This window comes from Eufriesea mexicana, unplaced genomic scaffold (genome assembly GCF_001483705.2).
Source record: "Eufriesea mexicana isolate 0111107269 unplaced genomic scaffold, ASM148370v2 scaffold953, whole genome shotgun sequence".
NCBI lineage: Eukaryota > Metazoa > Arthropoda > Insecta > Hymenoptera > Apidae > Eufriesea > Eufriesea mexicana.
This window is the reverse complement of record NW_016909094.1, coordinates 619679-638613: the sequence shown is the minus strand read 5'-3', so window position 1 is coordinate 638613 and position 18935 is coordinate 619679. Positions and strand designations below refer to the sequence as shown.

Genomic DNA, 18935 nt, shown 5'->3' with positions numbered 1-18935 from the left:
GTACGAATTTTTTCTCTGTTAAATAAATTGTTTTTTATGAAGGTTAAATACTTAAATATGGTTTCCAAGTACTTTTTATCATTAATATGAGGAATTACATAAATGCGACAATAATATAAATATGTATTATTATATATTTCTATATGTAAGTATATAAATACTGAAAATTAAACAAAAAGTAATAACTATAGATGTATAACATTACTCTGTCGAGTAACGTGATAAGCATTGGTATAATAGAGATCTTCTTTTATACATATGCATATAAATTTACGTATCATGTTGTGCGATTGTGAACTCTAACCTTTCGTTTGCATTGTTTTTGAAGTAACAATTCGTTGAATTAATCTTACGAATATATATTTTTCTGTAAACATTCTTACTATATCTAACACACGTAATACATTCTTACTTACTGTATCTAATATTTATTTATCTAACAAGTACAATTAATATACACAAGTGGTTTATTACTTTATTATTTTGTAAAGCAAGGTTATATCAAAAATATATTTACATAAGTAAAAATGTCTTGTATTTTATCAAAATATATTCTTCTCTTATCATTTAAACGAAATGTATCACAACATTCTTTTAACGTTATAAATAATAAAAAAAATGTTTTGTGTTTGTTACATCAAGATTCAAAAATACGGTACTTTCATTACAATGCAAATACATCCCCTTTGAGGTACCTTAGGTAAGTAAAAATTGTTATTTTTAAATTTTATTAATCTATAAATTATAAATACATTTTTAAATACATTGTAAGATATAACAAAAATAATAAGTAGAGACTTTGAAAGCATCAGTTTTAATATGTTTAAATACATTTAACATTATTTGTTATTGTGCTACTGTATGTATTTAGTTATGAACATTGAATAAATACATATTTCATTAAAGTTAATTTTGTTACACCAAAATATTAAACAACTATTATTTTATAAAGAACATATTTATTTAATATAATTTTATTATACATTGTATACTTCTAATTTTTTCTTTCTTTTTTATTTCTCTTAATGAAAATAAATTATAAAATTTTTTTATAGAAAATATTTATGTTTTAAAATATTTATCTAGGAGTTATATTTTATTATGAAAAATGTAAATATATATGTAATTATTCTTTTGAATATTGTTTTGATTCAAAATTTGTTTAATATTTATCCAGATTAAACATATATTAAAATAAAAAAGTAAGCAAGAAAGTTAAGAACATAATTTTAAGAAAAGTTAGGTTGTTCCTTTTTCTGAATACAGGTTAAGCAAGGTTAAGTTATTTTTATCAATATCAGAGTTATCTTAGTGCCTTTAACACTCTTATGGAAAAATTTAAAAAATGTTAGTTTATTTTCATATGATAAAATATATTTATAAAACATAGATAATTAGATTAAATCTATAAGAATTGATAAGTTCTTTAGTGTAGTAATAATCTTAAGTGGTTAAAGTGATATTAATATTAGTTATTTTAACTGTGTCTATCAGTTTATTATATTCGTTGAAAGAATTACTTTATGTAAATATGTTGTTAAATATTTTCTAATACAAACATAAGTTTGTCATATTGAAAATCTCTCAGAAATAAAATAAATTATAGCTTTTACGTCAATGAAAATAGATAAAATGATACAAAAATTGTACATTTTCAAAAAATACATTTTTTGTACTTATTATTCTACAGATATCATATACATAAAACTATTAATGTATAATATTTGGAAAACAAATATTTAATTATTCAAAATTTCTAAAGTATGTTTTATTGCAATATATGTTTAAATATTTTATCACTATATAATAAACATTTCTTAGTCCTTTTTTATGCTCTATGTGAACATTAATATTGTTATTATACTGTTTATGTTCAAATGTATTATAATATATTAAAATTCTTCCATTTAAGTACTGTAATCAAAGGCAGAAGGAGATATTTATACCAAATATGTTATTTTAAAAAGTTAGATATGTTTTATACAATATTTCTTAACTTTCATGTTTTTATATATTTGGAAATGAAATATGTTCATAAGAATAAATTTATATTTAGAAAGAATACATATACTTTCAGAAATAAATTCATTGTAAGATAAATTTGTTACAGTATAAAATACATGCATAAATTTATTTAATGAACATTTACATAATATGTCACTTATTTATTTCAGATAAATTTTGATACATAAAAACAAATTAAATATATAAACTATTACTTAATAACAAATTGTTCAAATTGATTATGAATAAACAAATTCTCACACAACTTATACAGTACTATTTAATTATATTTTTGTGTTGATGATCATATTGATAAAATTTTCCTCACTCGCATTAGGATTACACTGTATTATTGTTTGTGTTCCATGATGTGTTAATGCTTTTAGGATCACTGTCATAGATTTACTTATTTCTCTCTCCATTTTGTCCTCACCATTCAGAGATTTTATATTTTGTGATTGTATAATCTTAAGATGTATTTATAAATTTATTAAAATAGATAGTGAAATTTGAATAAAAAAGCAAAATAATTTTATACTATGTTGTAGATAAATTTTATTGTTATTTTCTTGTGTTATATAGTAAATGCAAGTGTAACTATACTTCTAGAACATTATTTTGTATTTCTTCTTCTTCAATATTTTCTTCAAATGATGATATATTGTGAACTATAAATGTATTATTAGATAAGCAAAACTAACTCATATGAAAATCATATTTTTATTTACATAACAATTGACTGATTGAAATTCTATTGCATAGTTTACTATGTTATTCAAAGAGGCATATGTGAAAAATTAACTCATGTAAAAGTCATGTTTCTATTCATATGAAAATCACTTATTCCAAAAAGACATTTCATACTTGGTTCATAAAAAAATATTACAAAGCAAATATAAATTTATAATAATTTATGTATTCAAAAATTCATTGTATTTCAAGCATTCTGATATAAAAATTTCATTATTAAAGTAAATGTCTTAAATTGAATTTTCATTGAAGCTTATAAGTTACTTTTAGCAATATAAATAGAATTTTTAAATATTAGTTCATAATTAAATACAACAAAATATTACAATTTTAATATTTTAGAAGTTGTTTTTTAAATTACTAATTTAATTATTATTTTAATTCTTATAAAATTTGCTTATGTACTATAATCTTTTCCTAAGTATAAGATTGTATATAAAGAGGAAAGATCAGTATTAAACAATTATACTTTTGACTATCAGATTTAGTAATATTTTGAAATTATAAGCTAATATCTAAAAAATTATTGTATTTTTGGTTCAAAGTTATTTCTGTATAATAAAAATAAAAGAGGATTTCTTTTTTGCCCTTTAATAATCAATTCAAATTGTAATTTTTAAATTTGCATTTATAATTAAAAAATAGAAATGTTGCAATTCTATAGTGACAAAATACTTATAATTAGTTTTAAAGTTTTACAATTGTAATAATTTAGAATTAAACAATTTTTAATTTTAAAAAATTTAGTATGTCATGCAAAGAACTATTAGTAATAAGTGTACTGTAAACAAAAACTTTCAATACAATTTATTTCTAATAGCTTTATATTTAATAGTTATTTATGTAAAGAATTTACATAAATAATAGATAATAAAGAACAGATGAAATTGACTGACATATGTGCCAATGCTTTTCAAAGAAATAAACCTTGGAAACACATTTCATTAAAGTAAACTAAGATCATAGAAACATTTATTGAACATTATAAAGTATAAAAATGAAAAACGATATATAAAAATATTAACATATGAGCTCTTTTTAGATCTAATCTACTAATTATATAATTGATTAGTGCCGAAAATCTTTCAAAAAATATAATTTCAGGATACACAAGAATCGTATACGTGTACATACTCAGGGCATATTGCGAATGATCTTTCATTCATCGATTTTATATTATTGCTTGCCCAAATGTCGAGAATTTTGAACCACGAGAAAGTGCAAAGTTTCGAATTCTTGAAATTGTCGGAAAATTTTCAAAGTTTCGATGTTTGGAAAAATGTATACCAAATGTGTAATAATATACAACAAATTATCAGTTTTCATATGAAACCTAATTAACAATTACAGTCGTTTTATTATTCAATTTTTCTACCACTAATTAATAGCTTAATCGAGAATTTATTGTATTGCAGCTACGATTATTTCCATTACAGTAATGCAAATATCAGAGTATACAGTACAAACCATACGATATAGTTTACAATAATATAAACTATATATCGAAATAATAAAAACAAATAACGATAAAATTGTTTCAAAATTTATTATCGTTCATGAAAATCTTACGTACACTGAATATATCATAATTTATGCTAATAATAACTTGTTAGACCTTGAATGAACTCTATAGAGAATATTCGTAATATTTAAAGGATTGTAAAGTGAAAACGAAGTAGCTTTTTATTTTCTTTTTATATTCTTCTTCTCTTGAATCAGATTGTTTTCCCACGTTATTAGTTACATAGCCTTAACTTAAACGAATGTAAAGTATGCCAGAAAAAATTTGTCACTACAGTTGTGACTTCCACAATACTGCATATGCTTATGCGATACCTATATATGTATACACATATATATGTATATATAGAGAGAGAGGCGGAGTAACTCGGGCACGTATTCTGTATCAGCTTCACAGTACTTCAGAGGAACTTCCTCCATGTGAAAATGGGTTCAGAGTATGTATCATTTGGTATTTTGTATATATATATCTATATTTTGTACATATATAGTGTATATTTATATTCTGTATATATATATAGAAAATAAGGTCACATAAGAATGATTTAAACCAGACATTTCATTTTGTTCTGCTGAGAAGAATTATATATTAGCAACTTTTTTGAGTCCAATTGTTAATATTAGTTTTGTATGCATGAACCTTATAGGCACTATTTCGTTTTGTATTGTTTGTGTATTTGTCTCAAATTTCTGACTTATAAGAATATAGTAAAATGTTTTGCATTTTATAAAATACAGAAAAATATTATAACGAAATTTCGTTGAAATATTCGTGAGAAACAATCGTAAAAGCTATGAGTTCTTTTTTTTTCTCATTTAAATCAAAAATTATTCGATTGAAAATTCGTGAAATATTTTCCCACTAAATTTGCTTTTATTAAATTTTAATAAAGATAACAGGTTTAATTGAACATTTATAAATCTGAAGGTATTGAAATTTCAAACGAAATACATAATGGTGGTACATAATACATTTGCATATTAAACTCGATATTATCATGAATCAAGGTCATTTCTTGGCTCGAGGATTGAAATCAATAAATTCTGTTATTCTATACACAATTTTGACGTTGCATGATTTAACTCGAATTTGTATTTTAACCAATTAACATAGAATTTAATAAATTTTAATTATATATCGTATAGTACATTTGTATATATGTACATATATCATTTAATAAATTAAATTGTATATTTAATTGCGGAATTTCAAATTTGAATGAAAAAATATCAGTAGATGGAACAACACGAAATCATTTAACTGTTTTAATCGTAATACTTACGTTTGAACTCGTATATACCCAAAATTAAAATGAATTCTCTTGCACGAAAAGAGATTGAGTGCAAAAGTCAATTAATTCTCCAATGTAGAAATCGTAATTCTTTCGAGGATTAATATTACGGATAGCAAATTCTCTTGAAGGAGACTTTATTGCAATTTCAAGTGTAAATTCTATTAAAATATCCATGAAATAAGAATTATTTTTTATGCAAATTGCAACACCTTCGCGTAAATTGGGGGGGGGGGTGGGCACAGGATAGCTCAACGCATTTAAAGAGTAGCGATATTTTAAACGAATAAGAAAGAAAAAATCACTCGATTGATATAAACTTTCGTGATTTGTTTAAGCATATTGTAAACTATAAAAAACAGTGTTAAGTTTCTTGAAAGAGATCTCTAATTTTAGCTTTGCGACACCATCTTTGTGAATTACTTTTTTTCAAAATGGCCGATCAAAAAGAATCAAAGGGGACTTGAAACTATAATATTTTCTCTAGGTATTGATGTTCAAACATTTCAATTTTTGTGAAATTATCAAAATGGTAGCTATTTATAGTTGACTTATCGAATTTTACGGAAAATGTTAACAATTTTAAAATAAAATCGAATGTAAATGTTTATGGTGAAGATATCTGTGAAGTTTCAAAATAATTGGTTGATTAGATCTCGCGATATTTTGTACGTCGTTTTTAAAAGCATAGTTTCGAAAAAAAAACTCGTTTAAAGTTTCGGAACGTAATTTTTCATACGTATCCTTAATTTTTCGGTAATCAGTCATTCTTGTCTCGTACATATGACCATCTGCTTCGACTTTAGTCTATTACACGGCTAATAGACTGGATGTACGAGCGAGTCTATCTTTTTTAGAGTTTTAAAATGGTCATCTATTAGCTGTTTTAAGGGGGTATTGTTGTAATCCGACTTAAAAAAATCGATTTCTTTTTTTTACATTTTCTCAAAGTGTATGCTTCCGAAAATATCCGTGTAAAAAGATTTGTTCGAATTCGTAAAATTAGCAAAGTTAAAGATGTTTAAAGTGCGGCGTACAAGCATTGTACAAGGGGTAGCGTTTTTCTCGAAACTATATTTTTTGAACTGGCTGACGGGATATCTCGCGTTTCAGTTGACCGATTGACTCGAAATTTGGAGATCTTCACCGGATGTACCTTTATCCCGTGAATCACGGATTTCAAAATCTGATGCTTTTTTCTATTTTCGTTTACCACTGAAAGGACGAAGAACACAAGGAAAATCGGTATTTAAACTTTAAAATGCTGCCATTTTTTTAATTTTCGAAATTTTACTCTTTTGGTGGTTCATGTTATAGTCGTATTTATGCTAATTAAAATGCTCGTTGGTTTTTTCGTTTCCGATGACCAGATGGTCCGGAATCACGTCAACCATTTGAGTGCGTTTTCAAAACCATGATTTACCTAAGGCTATATAATTTCTACAATTTCCATTAATTTCGTTAAAAAAAAAAATCATAAATATTCTCCAAGTGTAAATAAATCTGAGTGCGAAAACTGCATGGCAATATGTATCATGGTTTCCTTAGAAAAAAATTCCCAAGAAGTCGATTTTTATAGGCCGGATTACAACAATACCCCTTTAAGAGCAGTTCCTAACCTCGAATTTCCCAGAAATAATTTCTAACCTCAAATTTCTCGGAAATAATTTCGAATCTCAAATAATCTGAAAAAATATTTACTTGTTTACCTATCGACAGGAATGTTGACATTTCCGTGCTGTAATCTTCCAAATGAAAGAAAACTTGAAAGAATCCCCTTAATCCTTTGTCGCCCGAATGTGTCGCATAGTGTAGCAGCTATTGGTCCCACGATTATACTAATAGTGTTTATAATTAATAAGACTCTAGAAAAGCCTTTGTTGGAAATATTAGCAGCAATATAAGCAGCAATCTTCGTATTTGTAATTTTCTAAATAAATTTTTTGAAGCTAAATGCCAAATAGTCTTATCAAAATTTCGTTTTGATTTTGGGTCAGTACACTCAAAGCAAACCAAGAGTAGGCATATATAATGTCGACTCGTGACTTTCCTGATATTACGACCTTTAAAATCGACTCCATGCTGGTAGGTCGTCACGTCAAGTCGTTATTCATGCCAATGCGTCACGGCACGTAGGATCGCGAATCGTCTTCACACTCCTTACATCCAAAAATAGTTTTGAAGGTTAGGACTTTCCGTATATTGTAAAACATCAGACTACTATTTAACCAGTCAGCTTGACATTATTTGATGTCTACATCCGTTATACAGAAATGGCAGTATTTTGCATTATGGCAACTATATTCGCCATGTGTAAAATTTAGTTACCATTTGCTATTTAAATCGTAATTTTAGCGAAGACTAATTTGAGATGGATTCATGCATCCCTGTATGCACTGGCTGGAACTGCTTACCAGTTTGTATAATCAAATTTATACATGTGATAATGTTTTATATATTTTAGTTAAAGCGTACAAAAGCAAAAGTCGAAAAACAATTAGCTCAGCGCTAAAACCTGAGACGGATTTATGATAGGGTTAGGTTAGGTTGGATCTTTAAGATTAGTCCACCACGAAACGAATACGGACAATAACTTTATAGATATTTGATTTTTCTTGAGTTTTTCGTTTATGTATGTAGTCTATGTTTATGTTAAATGAAAGAGTAAATATTACTAATAAAATTATTCACTTTATACAATAAAGCCGTCTTTTTCATCATTTTACATTTTAACGGCGTCAATTACTCTGGCTTTGACGACTATACCCGTCATCGCTTAATTCTCGCGACACATATAGGCGCGCGCTCATGAAAAGGGGTCGCCAGAGCTAACTGGTTAAGACAACAAAAATTCGACTTTTTCAAAATTTTAAACTGCCCTGCCGCCTTAAGAATATTCATAGCAATCGTGCTATATTTCTGACACTTCATAACCTATTTAGTCTACAGGTGAAAGTTATCTGATTAATATGACGAAATATATTTTTATTTATCCAATGAAAACTCTATTTTTATCGATTACCTTCGATTACGTAATGATATTTGTTTGACCTTGATATACTCGCAATGGTGTTATAATAATACGTACATACATAATGTTTTAACTTTTAATTGATTTTCAAAATTTGGAAAACCATGAACCATTTTTCGCAGAAGATTTTTCTAAAATAAATTCAATTATTTTTTTTATAATTACGATAATTATCGTCAATGTGAATAAAAGAATGTTATTAAGATATATATATATATATAAGCGATATTGAAATTTCTTTATTCGATCGTTAATAATTATTGTGAAATAAAAGAAATTTATTAAAGGGATAAATGTTATCGAAATATTTTTTTCTTTAGATCAAAGAATGTCGATGTACGAACGATATATTCCATGTCTCAGACAACACATATGTCTATCAAAGATGAAAGTCGTGAATTAATGGCTGTTTGGCCCGATGTTGTCCGTGATCTCACGGATGCTGGTCGTCATCTTGACATACCAGATGTTACCAAATGGTTGGCGAAGGTATTACTTTTATTTTTTTCTTTTTTCAAATTTTACAATATCGAACAGTGCAGAGTTTCCTTTGTTTGCAAGGAGCATCATCATCGTTGTACAAAATTCCGTGTACAATTTCAGATATAAAAATGTTATCATAAACATAACCATAAACTCCCAAAACTTTACGAGATATTATTAATGAAAGTGACTAATTTCTGCCGATTTTAATGTAGTCCAATGATCTAAATGAATTTTTATTTTTGAAATTGACAATTGTTCTTATTTTGTTTATTTGCTGTTTTCTTGGACTTTCTGAGTAATGTTCTTTAAATTAATTTACGATTATTTTAATCTCGTAATTGTGTCATATATAATTTAATTTTTCAAAAGTAGTACAACAGTATGATATTGTATGATCACCAGATGGAATATTTTTGTTCGCGAAAATGCAATAGCAATAGTATTTATTATCGCTTATACTTGGTTTTGTATTGAATGTTATCGAAATATTATAATAATTATTCGATATGGTTTCCTGCAATTTCTATTGTTTATTTGTATTTCGATGTAATACAAATTTGTACATTCGGCAGATTATTACATCGAGATTAGAATTTGTGGCAGAAATTATGTACAAATGTTGACTTTCTTTTGACCGTTATTTCAAGTTCGTGCAATAGCGCGTTTAATTTAATCTTTATTACAAAATGGCGTCGAAAATTTAAAACTTTTATCATTTTTAAAAAATTTTACTCTCTGCAAACAATGTTTTCCTTGTAATCTAACAAATGAATGTTAAAATTCTAACAAATGAAAAGTAATTTCGTTTAGTTACTTTCATTTAAATATTTTATAATTTATAATTTAACCTTTTTCAGTTGAAAGGTGACTCTCTGTCGTCATTTAACCAGATTCTAAAGATCGATGTTAATTGATAGATCAAATTTAAAATTACCCAACGATGCGTGGAATTTCGAAGTAAAATAATTCTACGTCTTAATTTACACACGAATTTTTATTTACCATTTTAAAAATATCATCGACTTTATGACAGAAAGTCTTCAAATTACTATTTCTCTGTAACGAAAAAATCGCCGAGTGCAAAGGGTTAAAATCTCAATAAATTAAATTCTTCTTGAACATTTGTAACATTATAAAAAGATTGTATTGAGGTAAATGTTCGTAATTATTTGAAATTATTGATATTTATATGTATATGTTGACGAATATTGAAATATGTTAATATTTATTAATATTTACTACATTTTATCATGAATATATAAATTTTTAACCTACTTACTTTTATACAATGAGAATTATATTGCTAACCTTATTGTAAATTAAAATTAGCTTATCATTTGTTGCTAATATGTATTCATATACAATTTCGAAGCCATTTCTAGATTATGGTATCGCAGTCTAATTATTACTTGCAAAGCTTATCAAACTTTTTATTCAATGTCTCGTCGTAATTCGTGTATATACAGTGTGTCCATTTTATCCGAATTCGCTTGAATATCTAAGAAATATAAACAAAATATAACATAATATAAAAAAATGTTATTGAACAAATTATTTGCTATAAAAATTAATGATATAAAGTTTTGTTATAATATAAAATTTTTACTGATATAAAAGTTTCTGTTTGTTAGTGAAAGTATGGTAGAGGTTTTAAGGTTAAATTATTATATTTTTAAATGGGACGCTACATTCTTTCATTCGTAATATTATAGCTCGTTTTGAGACAAATTCAACGAGGTATAATGATCTGTTCTATCGAGTGTTGCAAAATCATGAAATATTTAGAGATTTTACCATATTTTGTTCACTAATGTATCGGTTATTTGAAGATTGCTCGACCAGTGGCCAAAACAAACATAATTATCGGATAGATATATTGGACTAGATATATTGGATAGATATATTGGATAGACTATTGGTTGATTATTTTTAATTACCAGTATGACTATTTTTACTTATTACAGTGTCTAATTTGATGCCATTTCTTAATTTGTTCTAGATAATCTTACAATATGCTTTAAAATGTATTGATAATTGTTTATATACATACACATAAATGTATATATATACGTTTGTTGTCAAGATAATTTTTATATTGTTTTGAATACGTTTTTAGATACTTTTCTATGAGGAATTTGTTTAAAACGTTACGTTATAATTACGTGTTTTATATATAATACACTAATTGGAAATGAAAATAGAAAAAAGAAAATAAATGAAAATAATAACAAATAATAGAGAAAAAATATACGTAATACACAAAATGGAGTATCTTGTCATAACATTATTAAACTTATAAAATTACTATAATGTATATGAATTAGTTGTCTTATTATAATGATATATTTTCACGGACAAATAATTGCATTTTTTTTTGTGTAAATTTTTATTACTATAGTTAGGGGTGCCCGAGCATCCAATAATTTGGTAATGAGATAATTCGTTACTTACGTATGTATATGTATATTTAAAATCGATTTCGTTGCTTCCGAAAAATATCTAATAAGAATGTACTTATTTTTCTATTTAATTTCTATCTCAAATTCACGAGATGAAACGATTGGTTAAAAGATTAAAAATTAAGATTAAATTGCAATTAAGATAATGTATTAATAAGAAACATGTTTCTCCCTATTTTTCCAGGTATTGCAGTACAATGTACCGGTAGGAGGAAAAAATAGAGCTTTAACAGTTATTCATGCATACAAATTATTATCTCCTTACGATCAATTGACAGAAGAAAATATTCGTTTAGCCCGTATTTTAGGCTGGTGTATAGAATTGGTTAGTAATTTTTTATTCTACACCTTTTATCCTATATTACTTTTAAATTTATAATTGTTCTAATCATAGATATTTATAAATGTCTAACCACAATAAAAATAATCTTCTATGAGTTACTTTATAATCCAATGTGAAAAATTAAAGAATTAGTATATTTTTGTATACATATATGGTAATGTTTTATAGTTGCAAGCGTTCCTTGTGGTGATTGATGATATTCAAGATCAATCAAAAATGCGACGAAATCAACCATGCTGGTATACAAACAATAATATTGGATTGGCGGCTATTAATGATGGTGTAATGTTGGAAATGTGTATATATCAACTCCTTAGAAAACATTTTAAATCGAAAGATTGTTATTTAAATCTCATGGAATTATTCTTAGATGTAAGTAATAACATTTTGTACCTTAATAATAGATAAAAATGTATAATCAGTAAGGTAAGAAAAACAAAATTGTTATACTTTTTCGGTACAATTTTAATTCTTAGGATATTTTTGTACTTAAAAAAATAATTAAAATGACTATTTTCATTGTATAAACAAATTTTATTTTGTTATATCATTATAAAAATTGATATTATTATTTGATATGGTAAAGAATTTCTATTATTTTATTAGTATATACAAAATTGTATTTGTTAAATTAAAAACATTTTTTTTTTTAATATTTTTTTAATAGTCAAAATTATTCAAATTAAAAATTTTGCTTAGATATAAAATAATAATAATAATAAAATATTTTTTACAAAATGGATATTTATATTTCATTTTACATTATAAATTTTATAAATTTTAAGTCATTTTATATATATTTTTTGTGCACAATAGAGATTCTATGATATTATTTATTGATATATTATTTAAATTCTACATTAAAAACAGCCATGGGTCAGTGTCTAGATTTATTATCAACAGATTTTGGAAAAAAATCAAATTTTGATTTTTTTACTATGGATCGATATAATTCTATTGCAAAATATAAGACAGCTTACTATTCGTTTGTGTTACCAGCCACTGTTGCTATGTCTTTTGTAAGTTTAGTTTTTATTAATTCATAACTGTGCTATTTGTTTAAGGTAAAAATATATTTTTCTTATTTTTTATTTATATGATTGTGCATAATTAATGCATGGTCCATAGGCTGGTATAAATGATCCAGAAATGTATCGTCAAGCGAAAACAATTTTGCTGGAAATGGGTCACTTTTTTCAAGTAAGAGATGATTATTTAGACTGTTATGGTGATTCAGAGACCACTGGAAAGACTGGAACAGATATAGCAGAAGGGAAATGCTCATGGCTTGTTGTTGTAGCTTTACAACGCGCTACACCAGAACAGAGAAAAATTTTAGAGGTAAATATGTCATTAACAATACTTTATTCTTTTTTTGAAGGAGTAATAATATGAAATCATTGATATTGTACAGGAATGTTATGGACAATCCGATACAGAAAAAATAAATCGTGTGAAACAGCTATACAATGAGCTAGGTTTATCAAATACTTATGCTATTTATGAAGAAGAAACATACAATTTATTAAACACACATATACAACAAGTGTCACGTGGACTTCCACATGACTTTTTTTTAAAGTTACTTAACAGGGCATGTCGTAAAGTAGCACGAAAAGAATAATTAAGAATAACAGATTAAATTATTAATATAATTTAAGAAAGAACATTTCTTTCTTTCTGTGTCAAAGGTTATATAAGGACCACTAATAAATACAATTTATTTTTACTGAATAGATTTTGTCGTAATATTAAGCCATAAATAAAAGGACAATAATTTGTTGTTATAGTTATTAAAGAATTCGCGAAAAATGTTAATGATAGTAATGAAATTATAATTCCAAGTTACAAAAGTGAGATATTTTATATTTTATATGTATATACATTTTCTTACAATATTTTATTTATATTTTTTAAAAGCAAATGTATAAATTTAATGACATCTTCGTTTATACTTTAAAAAAGTAATAAAACGTTAAACAAATTTTTTACGATGATTTTTTATTCTTTTTTTATATCCCCAAGGCTGTTTCTTTTTCCTATTACTTAGAACTTTCGCACGTACAATTTGTTTTAATTCATGTCTAAGTCCTTTAAATGCATCTTCTGATATAGGCTCCTTCGAAAAAAATTCTTTTGCTTCTAAAATTTAGTAAACATGAATATTTGTAAGAAAATGATTTTTTATTTTTTATTATATGTATATTTTATATGAAATGCATACCATTAAAACGAATATCATTTGTATCAAAAAAGAACTTATTTATATGTCCCACCACTTCATTTGTATGTTGTTCATTATTGGTATATTCATAATTGTTGTCATATTCATCATCAGAAGAATCATATTTAAACGGATTCTTTGAATCTATACCTAATTGTATTTTTGAAGGTTTCAATTAAAAACATTTTTTTTTTTAATATTTTTTTAATAGTCAAAATTATTCAAATTAAAAATTTTGCTTAGATATAAAATAATAATAATAATAAAATATTTTTTACAAAATGGATATTTATATTTCATTTTACATTATAAATTTTATAAATTTTAAGTCATTTTATATATATTTTTTGTGCACAATAGAGATTCTATGATATTATTTATTGATATATTATTTACAGTCTACATTAAAAACAGCCATGGGTCAGTGTCTAGATTTATTATCAACAGATTTTGGAAAAAAATCAAATTTTGATTTTTTTACTATGGATCGATATAATTCTATTGCAAAATATAAGACAGCTTACTATTCGTTTGTGTTACCAGCCACTGTTGCTATGTCTTTTGTAAGTTTAGTTTTTATTAATTCATAACTGTGCTATTTGTTTAAGGTAAAAATATATTTTTCTTATTTTTTATTTATATGATTGTGCATAATTAATGCATGGTCCATAGGCTGGTATAAATGATCCAGAAATGTATCGTCAAGCGAAAACAATTTTGCTGGAAATGGGTCACTTTTTTCAAGTAAGAGATGATTATTTAGACTGTTATGGTGATTCAGAGACCACTGGAAAGACTGGAACAGATATAGCAGAAGGGAAATGCTCATGGCTTGTTGTTGTAGCTTTACAACGCGCTACACCAGAACAGAGAAAAATTTTAGAGGTAAATATGTCATTAACAATACTTTATTCTTTTTTTGAAGGAGTAATAATATGAAATCATTGATATTGTACAGGAATGTTATGGACAATCCGATACAGAAAAAATAAATCGTGTGAAACAGCTATACAATGAGCTAGGTTTATCAAATACTTATGCTATTTATGAAGAAGAAACATACAATTTATTAAACACACATATACAACAAGTGTCACGTGGACTTCCACATGACTTTTTTTTAAAGTTACTTAACAGGGCATGTCGTAAAGTAGCACGAAAAGAATAATTAAGAATAACAGATTAAATTATTAATATAATTTAAGAAAGAACATTTCTTTCTTTCTGTGTCAAAGGTTATATAAGGACCACTAATAAATACAATTTATTTTTACTGAATAGATTTTGTCGTAATATTAAGCCATAAATAAAAGGACAATAATTTGTTGTTATAGTTATTAAAGAATTCGCGAAAAATGTTAATGATAGTAATGAAATTATAATTCCAAGTTACAAAAGTGAGATATTTTATATTTTATATGTATATACATTTTCTTACAATATTTTATTTATATTTTTTAAAAGCAAATGTATAAATTTAATGACATCTTCGTTTATACTTTAAAAAAGTAATAAAACGTTAAACAAATTTTTTACGATGATTTTTTATTCTTTTTTTATATCCCCAAGGCTGTTTCTTTTTCCTATTACTTAGAACTTTCGCACGTACAATTTGTTTTAATTCATGTCTAAGTCCTTTAAATGCATCTTCTGATATAGGCTCCTTCGAAAAAAATTCTTTTGCTTCTAAAATTTAGTAAACATGAATATTTGTAAGAAAATGATTTTTTATTTTTTATTATATGTATATTTTATATGAAATGCATACCATTAAAACGAATATCATTTGTATCAAAAAAGAACTTATTTATATGTCCCACCACTTCATTTGTATGTTGTTCATTATTGGTATATTCATAATTGTTGTCATATTCATCATCAGAAGAATCATATTTAAACGGATTCTTTGAATCTATACCTAATTGTATTTTTGAAGGTTTCAATAGTTCTGTAGTTGAGATATCATTATTATCATTTGCTACAATTATAAACAAACATTAATAAAAATAATAAATATTATAAATTAAATATTTTAATTAATGCATTATAAAGAAATTAACTTTTTGCGTCATTTATTTCTTTTCCATATGTTTTTAATAAACTAAATTCTTCTCCTCCATCTTTTAATCTTTGTGATAGTGAATTTGACACTGAAAAATATATATCTTTTGACACCTCTACAGGTGGATTTTGATTTACATCCTCTGTATTATCTTTATTCTTCTTTTTCTTCTTAACTTTCTTTGCTTCTGGTTCAGATTTCTCTGTATTAATCTCATATTCTTTATGACCGTCTTCTGTAGGATCATATCTAATCATTCCTTTCCTAATGAATTACAAAATTTGATATAAAGTTATATAAATATATTTATGGAAAGAATTACTACGAACTACTAATCTTAGAATTTACATAAATAATTAATTCCCTTATACATACTTTACAGGCTTCACATCTTTACTAGAATCTTTATTTTTTGAAATAATTGGTACTCCTAAAATATTTTCTAAAATATCTAATTGCAATTCCTTTTCTTTTTGTAAGTCAGTTTCATTGCTGTTTTCTATAGTAATATTTTTATCTGAGTTTTGATCATCCTCCATAAAACGTTCGTCAAGTTTAAACCGTTCATCATTTCCCAAAGTAATATGCTCAACCAACTAAAATTATTAACCAAGTAATATTAATTGAATAAATATTTATAAAAACATTTCTTTATCTACAAAACTTGTTAATAAGTGTTTATGAGTATCTCACCTTTCCTGATTTACTTTTGTTAATTTTAAATTTACTAGCATCCCAAACTGATTCAGCATCATTTTTGTTATCAACATCATCATCATCATCATCAAATAAATCACGTTTTCTTTTTTTTTCTTTTTTCTTAACCTTAGATTGTTCTATTTTATCAATATTATCATCAAATATGATTTTGTTATTATTTGATTTACTATCCTATAGAAATAAATTATAAAAAATAAAAACTTTTAAATAAAATAAATTAAAATATATTTACCAAGTTCTTCAACGCATTTTGCACTGCCAACTCTCTAGCTTTGAAAATTTGTTTCTTATGTTTTAATGATTCCAGTCGTTTTTTCTCAGATGCGTCAGTTTTATCCATTTTTATTTCTTCATTAATCTCGTGTTCTAAAATAACCATTTTTTGTTCTTTAAAAGATTTCAATTAAATTATTAGTAACATGTAGCAGTATTTATTAAACTACAAAAACATAACCTACAATGTTCATAAGTTACTAGTGTATGACGTAAAATAGATGTGATAGAAATGGCATATATTTATGAATATTTGAAGTTTATTTTTTACAATAAAGGGCATTAAGGTTTTATAGTTCTTTATGTTATTTCAAAGTTTCTATACGTTCTATTAATTATTACACTATTATCGTAAAGAAATATTCAATTATACACGATTACAATTTTAAGTATTTGTTGTAATTATAACTAATTATAATTTGTCTTCTTTTAAAATAGTCAATAAAATTTAATATTATGAAAGAAAGTTAATTATTAAGTTTATTTTAAAGATTTACTAATAATCATGCTAGTATGTTCTTATATGTATATTATATTAATGAATACAAAAAAATATAGATATTAACATTTGAATTAAATTTTTAAATTTCGTTATAATTTTATAATTAAATGAATAGCTGAAACTCATAAATAGTCTAATTTTTATTTATTTAAATAAAAAAATGTTATAAATTCTTAAACATTTGAAATTTAATTTTTTAGAAAAGCTCACAAATACAATGTATGTATATATTTCTTTTATTTGTTACATCTTTTATATGTCAAACCAAATTTTTATAATAATTAAATGTTGAATCAACAAAATAATTATCAAAAGGTGATATGTGATCTGTACTTACGATAATATCTAAATATACTTTAAATATATTCTAAATATTCAATTATTCCCCGCAATAGACTCAACCTGACAATAAATAAAGATGGTGATCTTAAGTCATTTGGTGATGAATAAAGATAACTCTTAAATCTCATAATAACGAACTTTGGTTTAGAATGCAGTATTTTATTAAGAAGCAAAATATTATTTGTAGAAAACAGTGAGATAATTTTAGTGAAAAAATATATTAATTTATCTAGTTTAGTAAAATTTAAAGAAATTAGATCTTTTTTGAGGATAGAATGATACAAATCATTTCTCAAAGTTTGAAGTACTATTCGACAAAGTACTTGGATCTACTTGAATTTTTTTTATTTATTTAAATAATTAATTTTTAGAATTTAAATATATTTTTATTACTGAGTTTCGGTTGTACTTCGAATAATACCGGCGGCTGATCGACACAAAATTTGCAAGAGTGAGAGAGTAGGGAGAGTGGATCTCAAATATAAAATTTTAGCTTCGGTAATAGGTTTTAAGATATTAATAAAAAAATTTTACGAAATTTATTTTCCATGTACATACATATGTATATAGACGCAAAAAAAGATGAAATTATGAAATGGATTAGATATATTATTTAATCTCTTCGTTGGAGGCGGTCAACCAATCACTATTATTACATTCTATCACTGATGTTTAAAAGGAGAGGCCAATTTTGCATGGGAGACCCAACAGACACGGCAGTCTACATTGTTCTGTCATCGGTTAATCGACAGTTGACAACAATACTTACTACCTATAAATAGTGGTGGTAGTGTTAACTACATCTGTGTATGCTATCTGTATAAGCAGAATTTAATGTTTAGTATGAAAAGTTTTTTTTATTGATATCTCATAAACTATTAATTATCCGAAGCTAAAATTTTAGATCTGGTCCCCCACCTTTCTCT

At 25.0% G+C, this 18935-nt stretch overlaps 2 protein-coding genes across 2 annotated transcripts; one reads left to right on the top strand and one right to left on the bottom strand.

Annotated features, from left to right (window-relative positions):
* Window positions 1–527: 527 nt before the first annotated feature.
* Window positions 528–15353, top strand: LOC108547188 (Farnesyl pyrophosphate synthase). The gene is made up of 7 exons (XM_017899594.1): window positions 528–700; window positions 8919–9087; window positions 11728–11868; window positions 12055–12258; window positions 14509–14673; window positions 14783–14995; window positions 15069–15353. Exons 1-7 carry the CDS (start codon window positions 528–530, stop codon window positions 15276–15278), a joined length of 1275 nt encoding a protein of 424 aa, XP_017755083.1. The 3' UTR covers window positions 15279–15353.
* A 303-nt stretch (window positions 15354–15656) lies between these two features.
* Window positions 15657–17271, bottom strand: LOC108547210 (probable RNA-binding protein CG14230; the record flags this gene model as incomplete). The annotated part of the gene is made up of 6 exons (XM_017899620.1): window positions 17125–17271; window positions 16866–17063; window positions 16548–16768; window positions 16171–16436; window positions 15879–16088; window positions 15657–15796 (listed from the first exon to the last, which is right to left on the bottom strand). Coding segments are annotated over exons 1-6 (1182 nt in total), but the record flags the coding sequence as incomplete, so codon positions are not given.
* Window positions 17272–18935: the final 1664 nt, after the last annotated feature.

Bases quoted from the DNA above. Each gene is read 5' to 3' on its own strand.
- LOC108547188 (XM_017899594.1), top strand. From the start codon at position 528: ATGTCTTGTATTTTATCAAAATATATTCTTCTCTTATCATTTAAACGA. The intron at 9,088-11,727 runs GTATTACTTTTA...CTATTTTTCCAG, and splicing joins TTACCAAATGGTTGGCGAAG to GTATTGCAGTACAATGTACC. The intron at 12,259-14,508 runs GTAAGTAATAAC...TATTATTTACAG, and splicing joins TCATGGAATTATTCTTAGAT to TCTACATTAAAAACAGCCAT.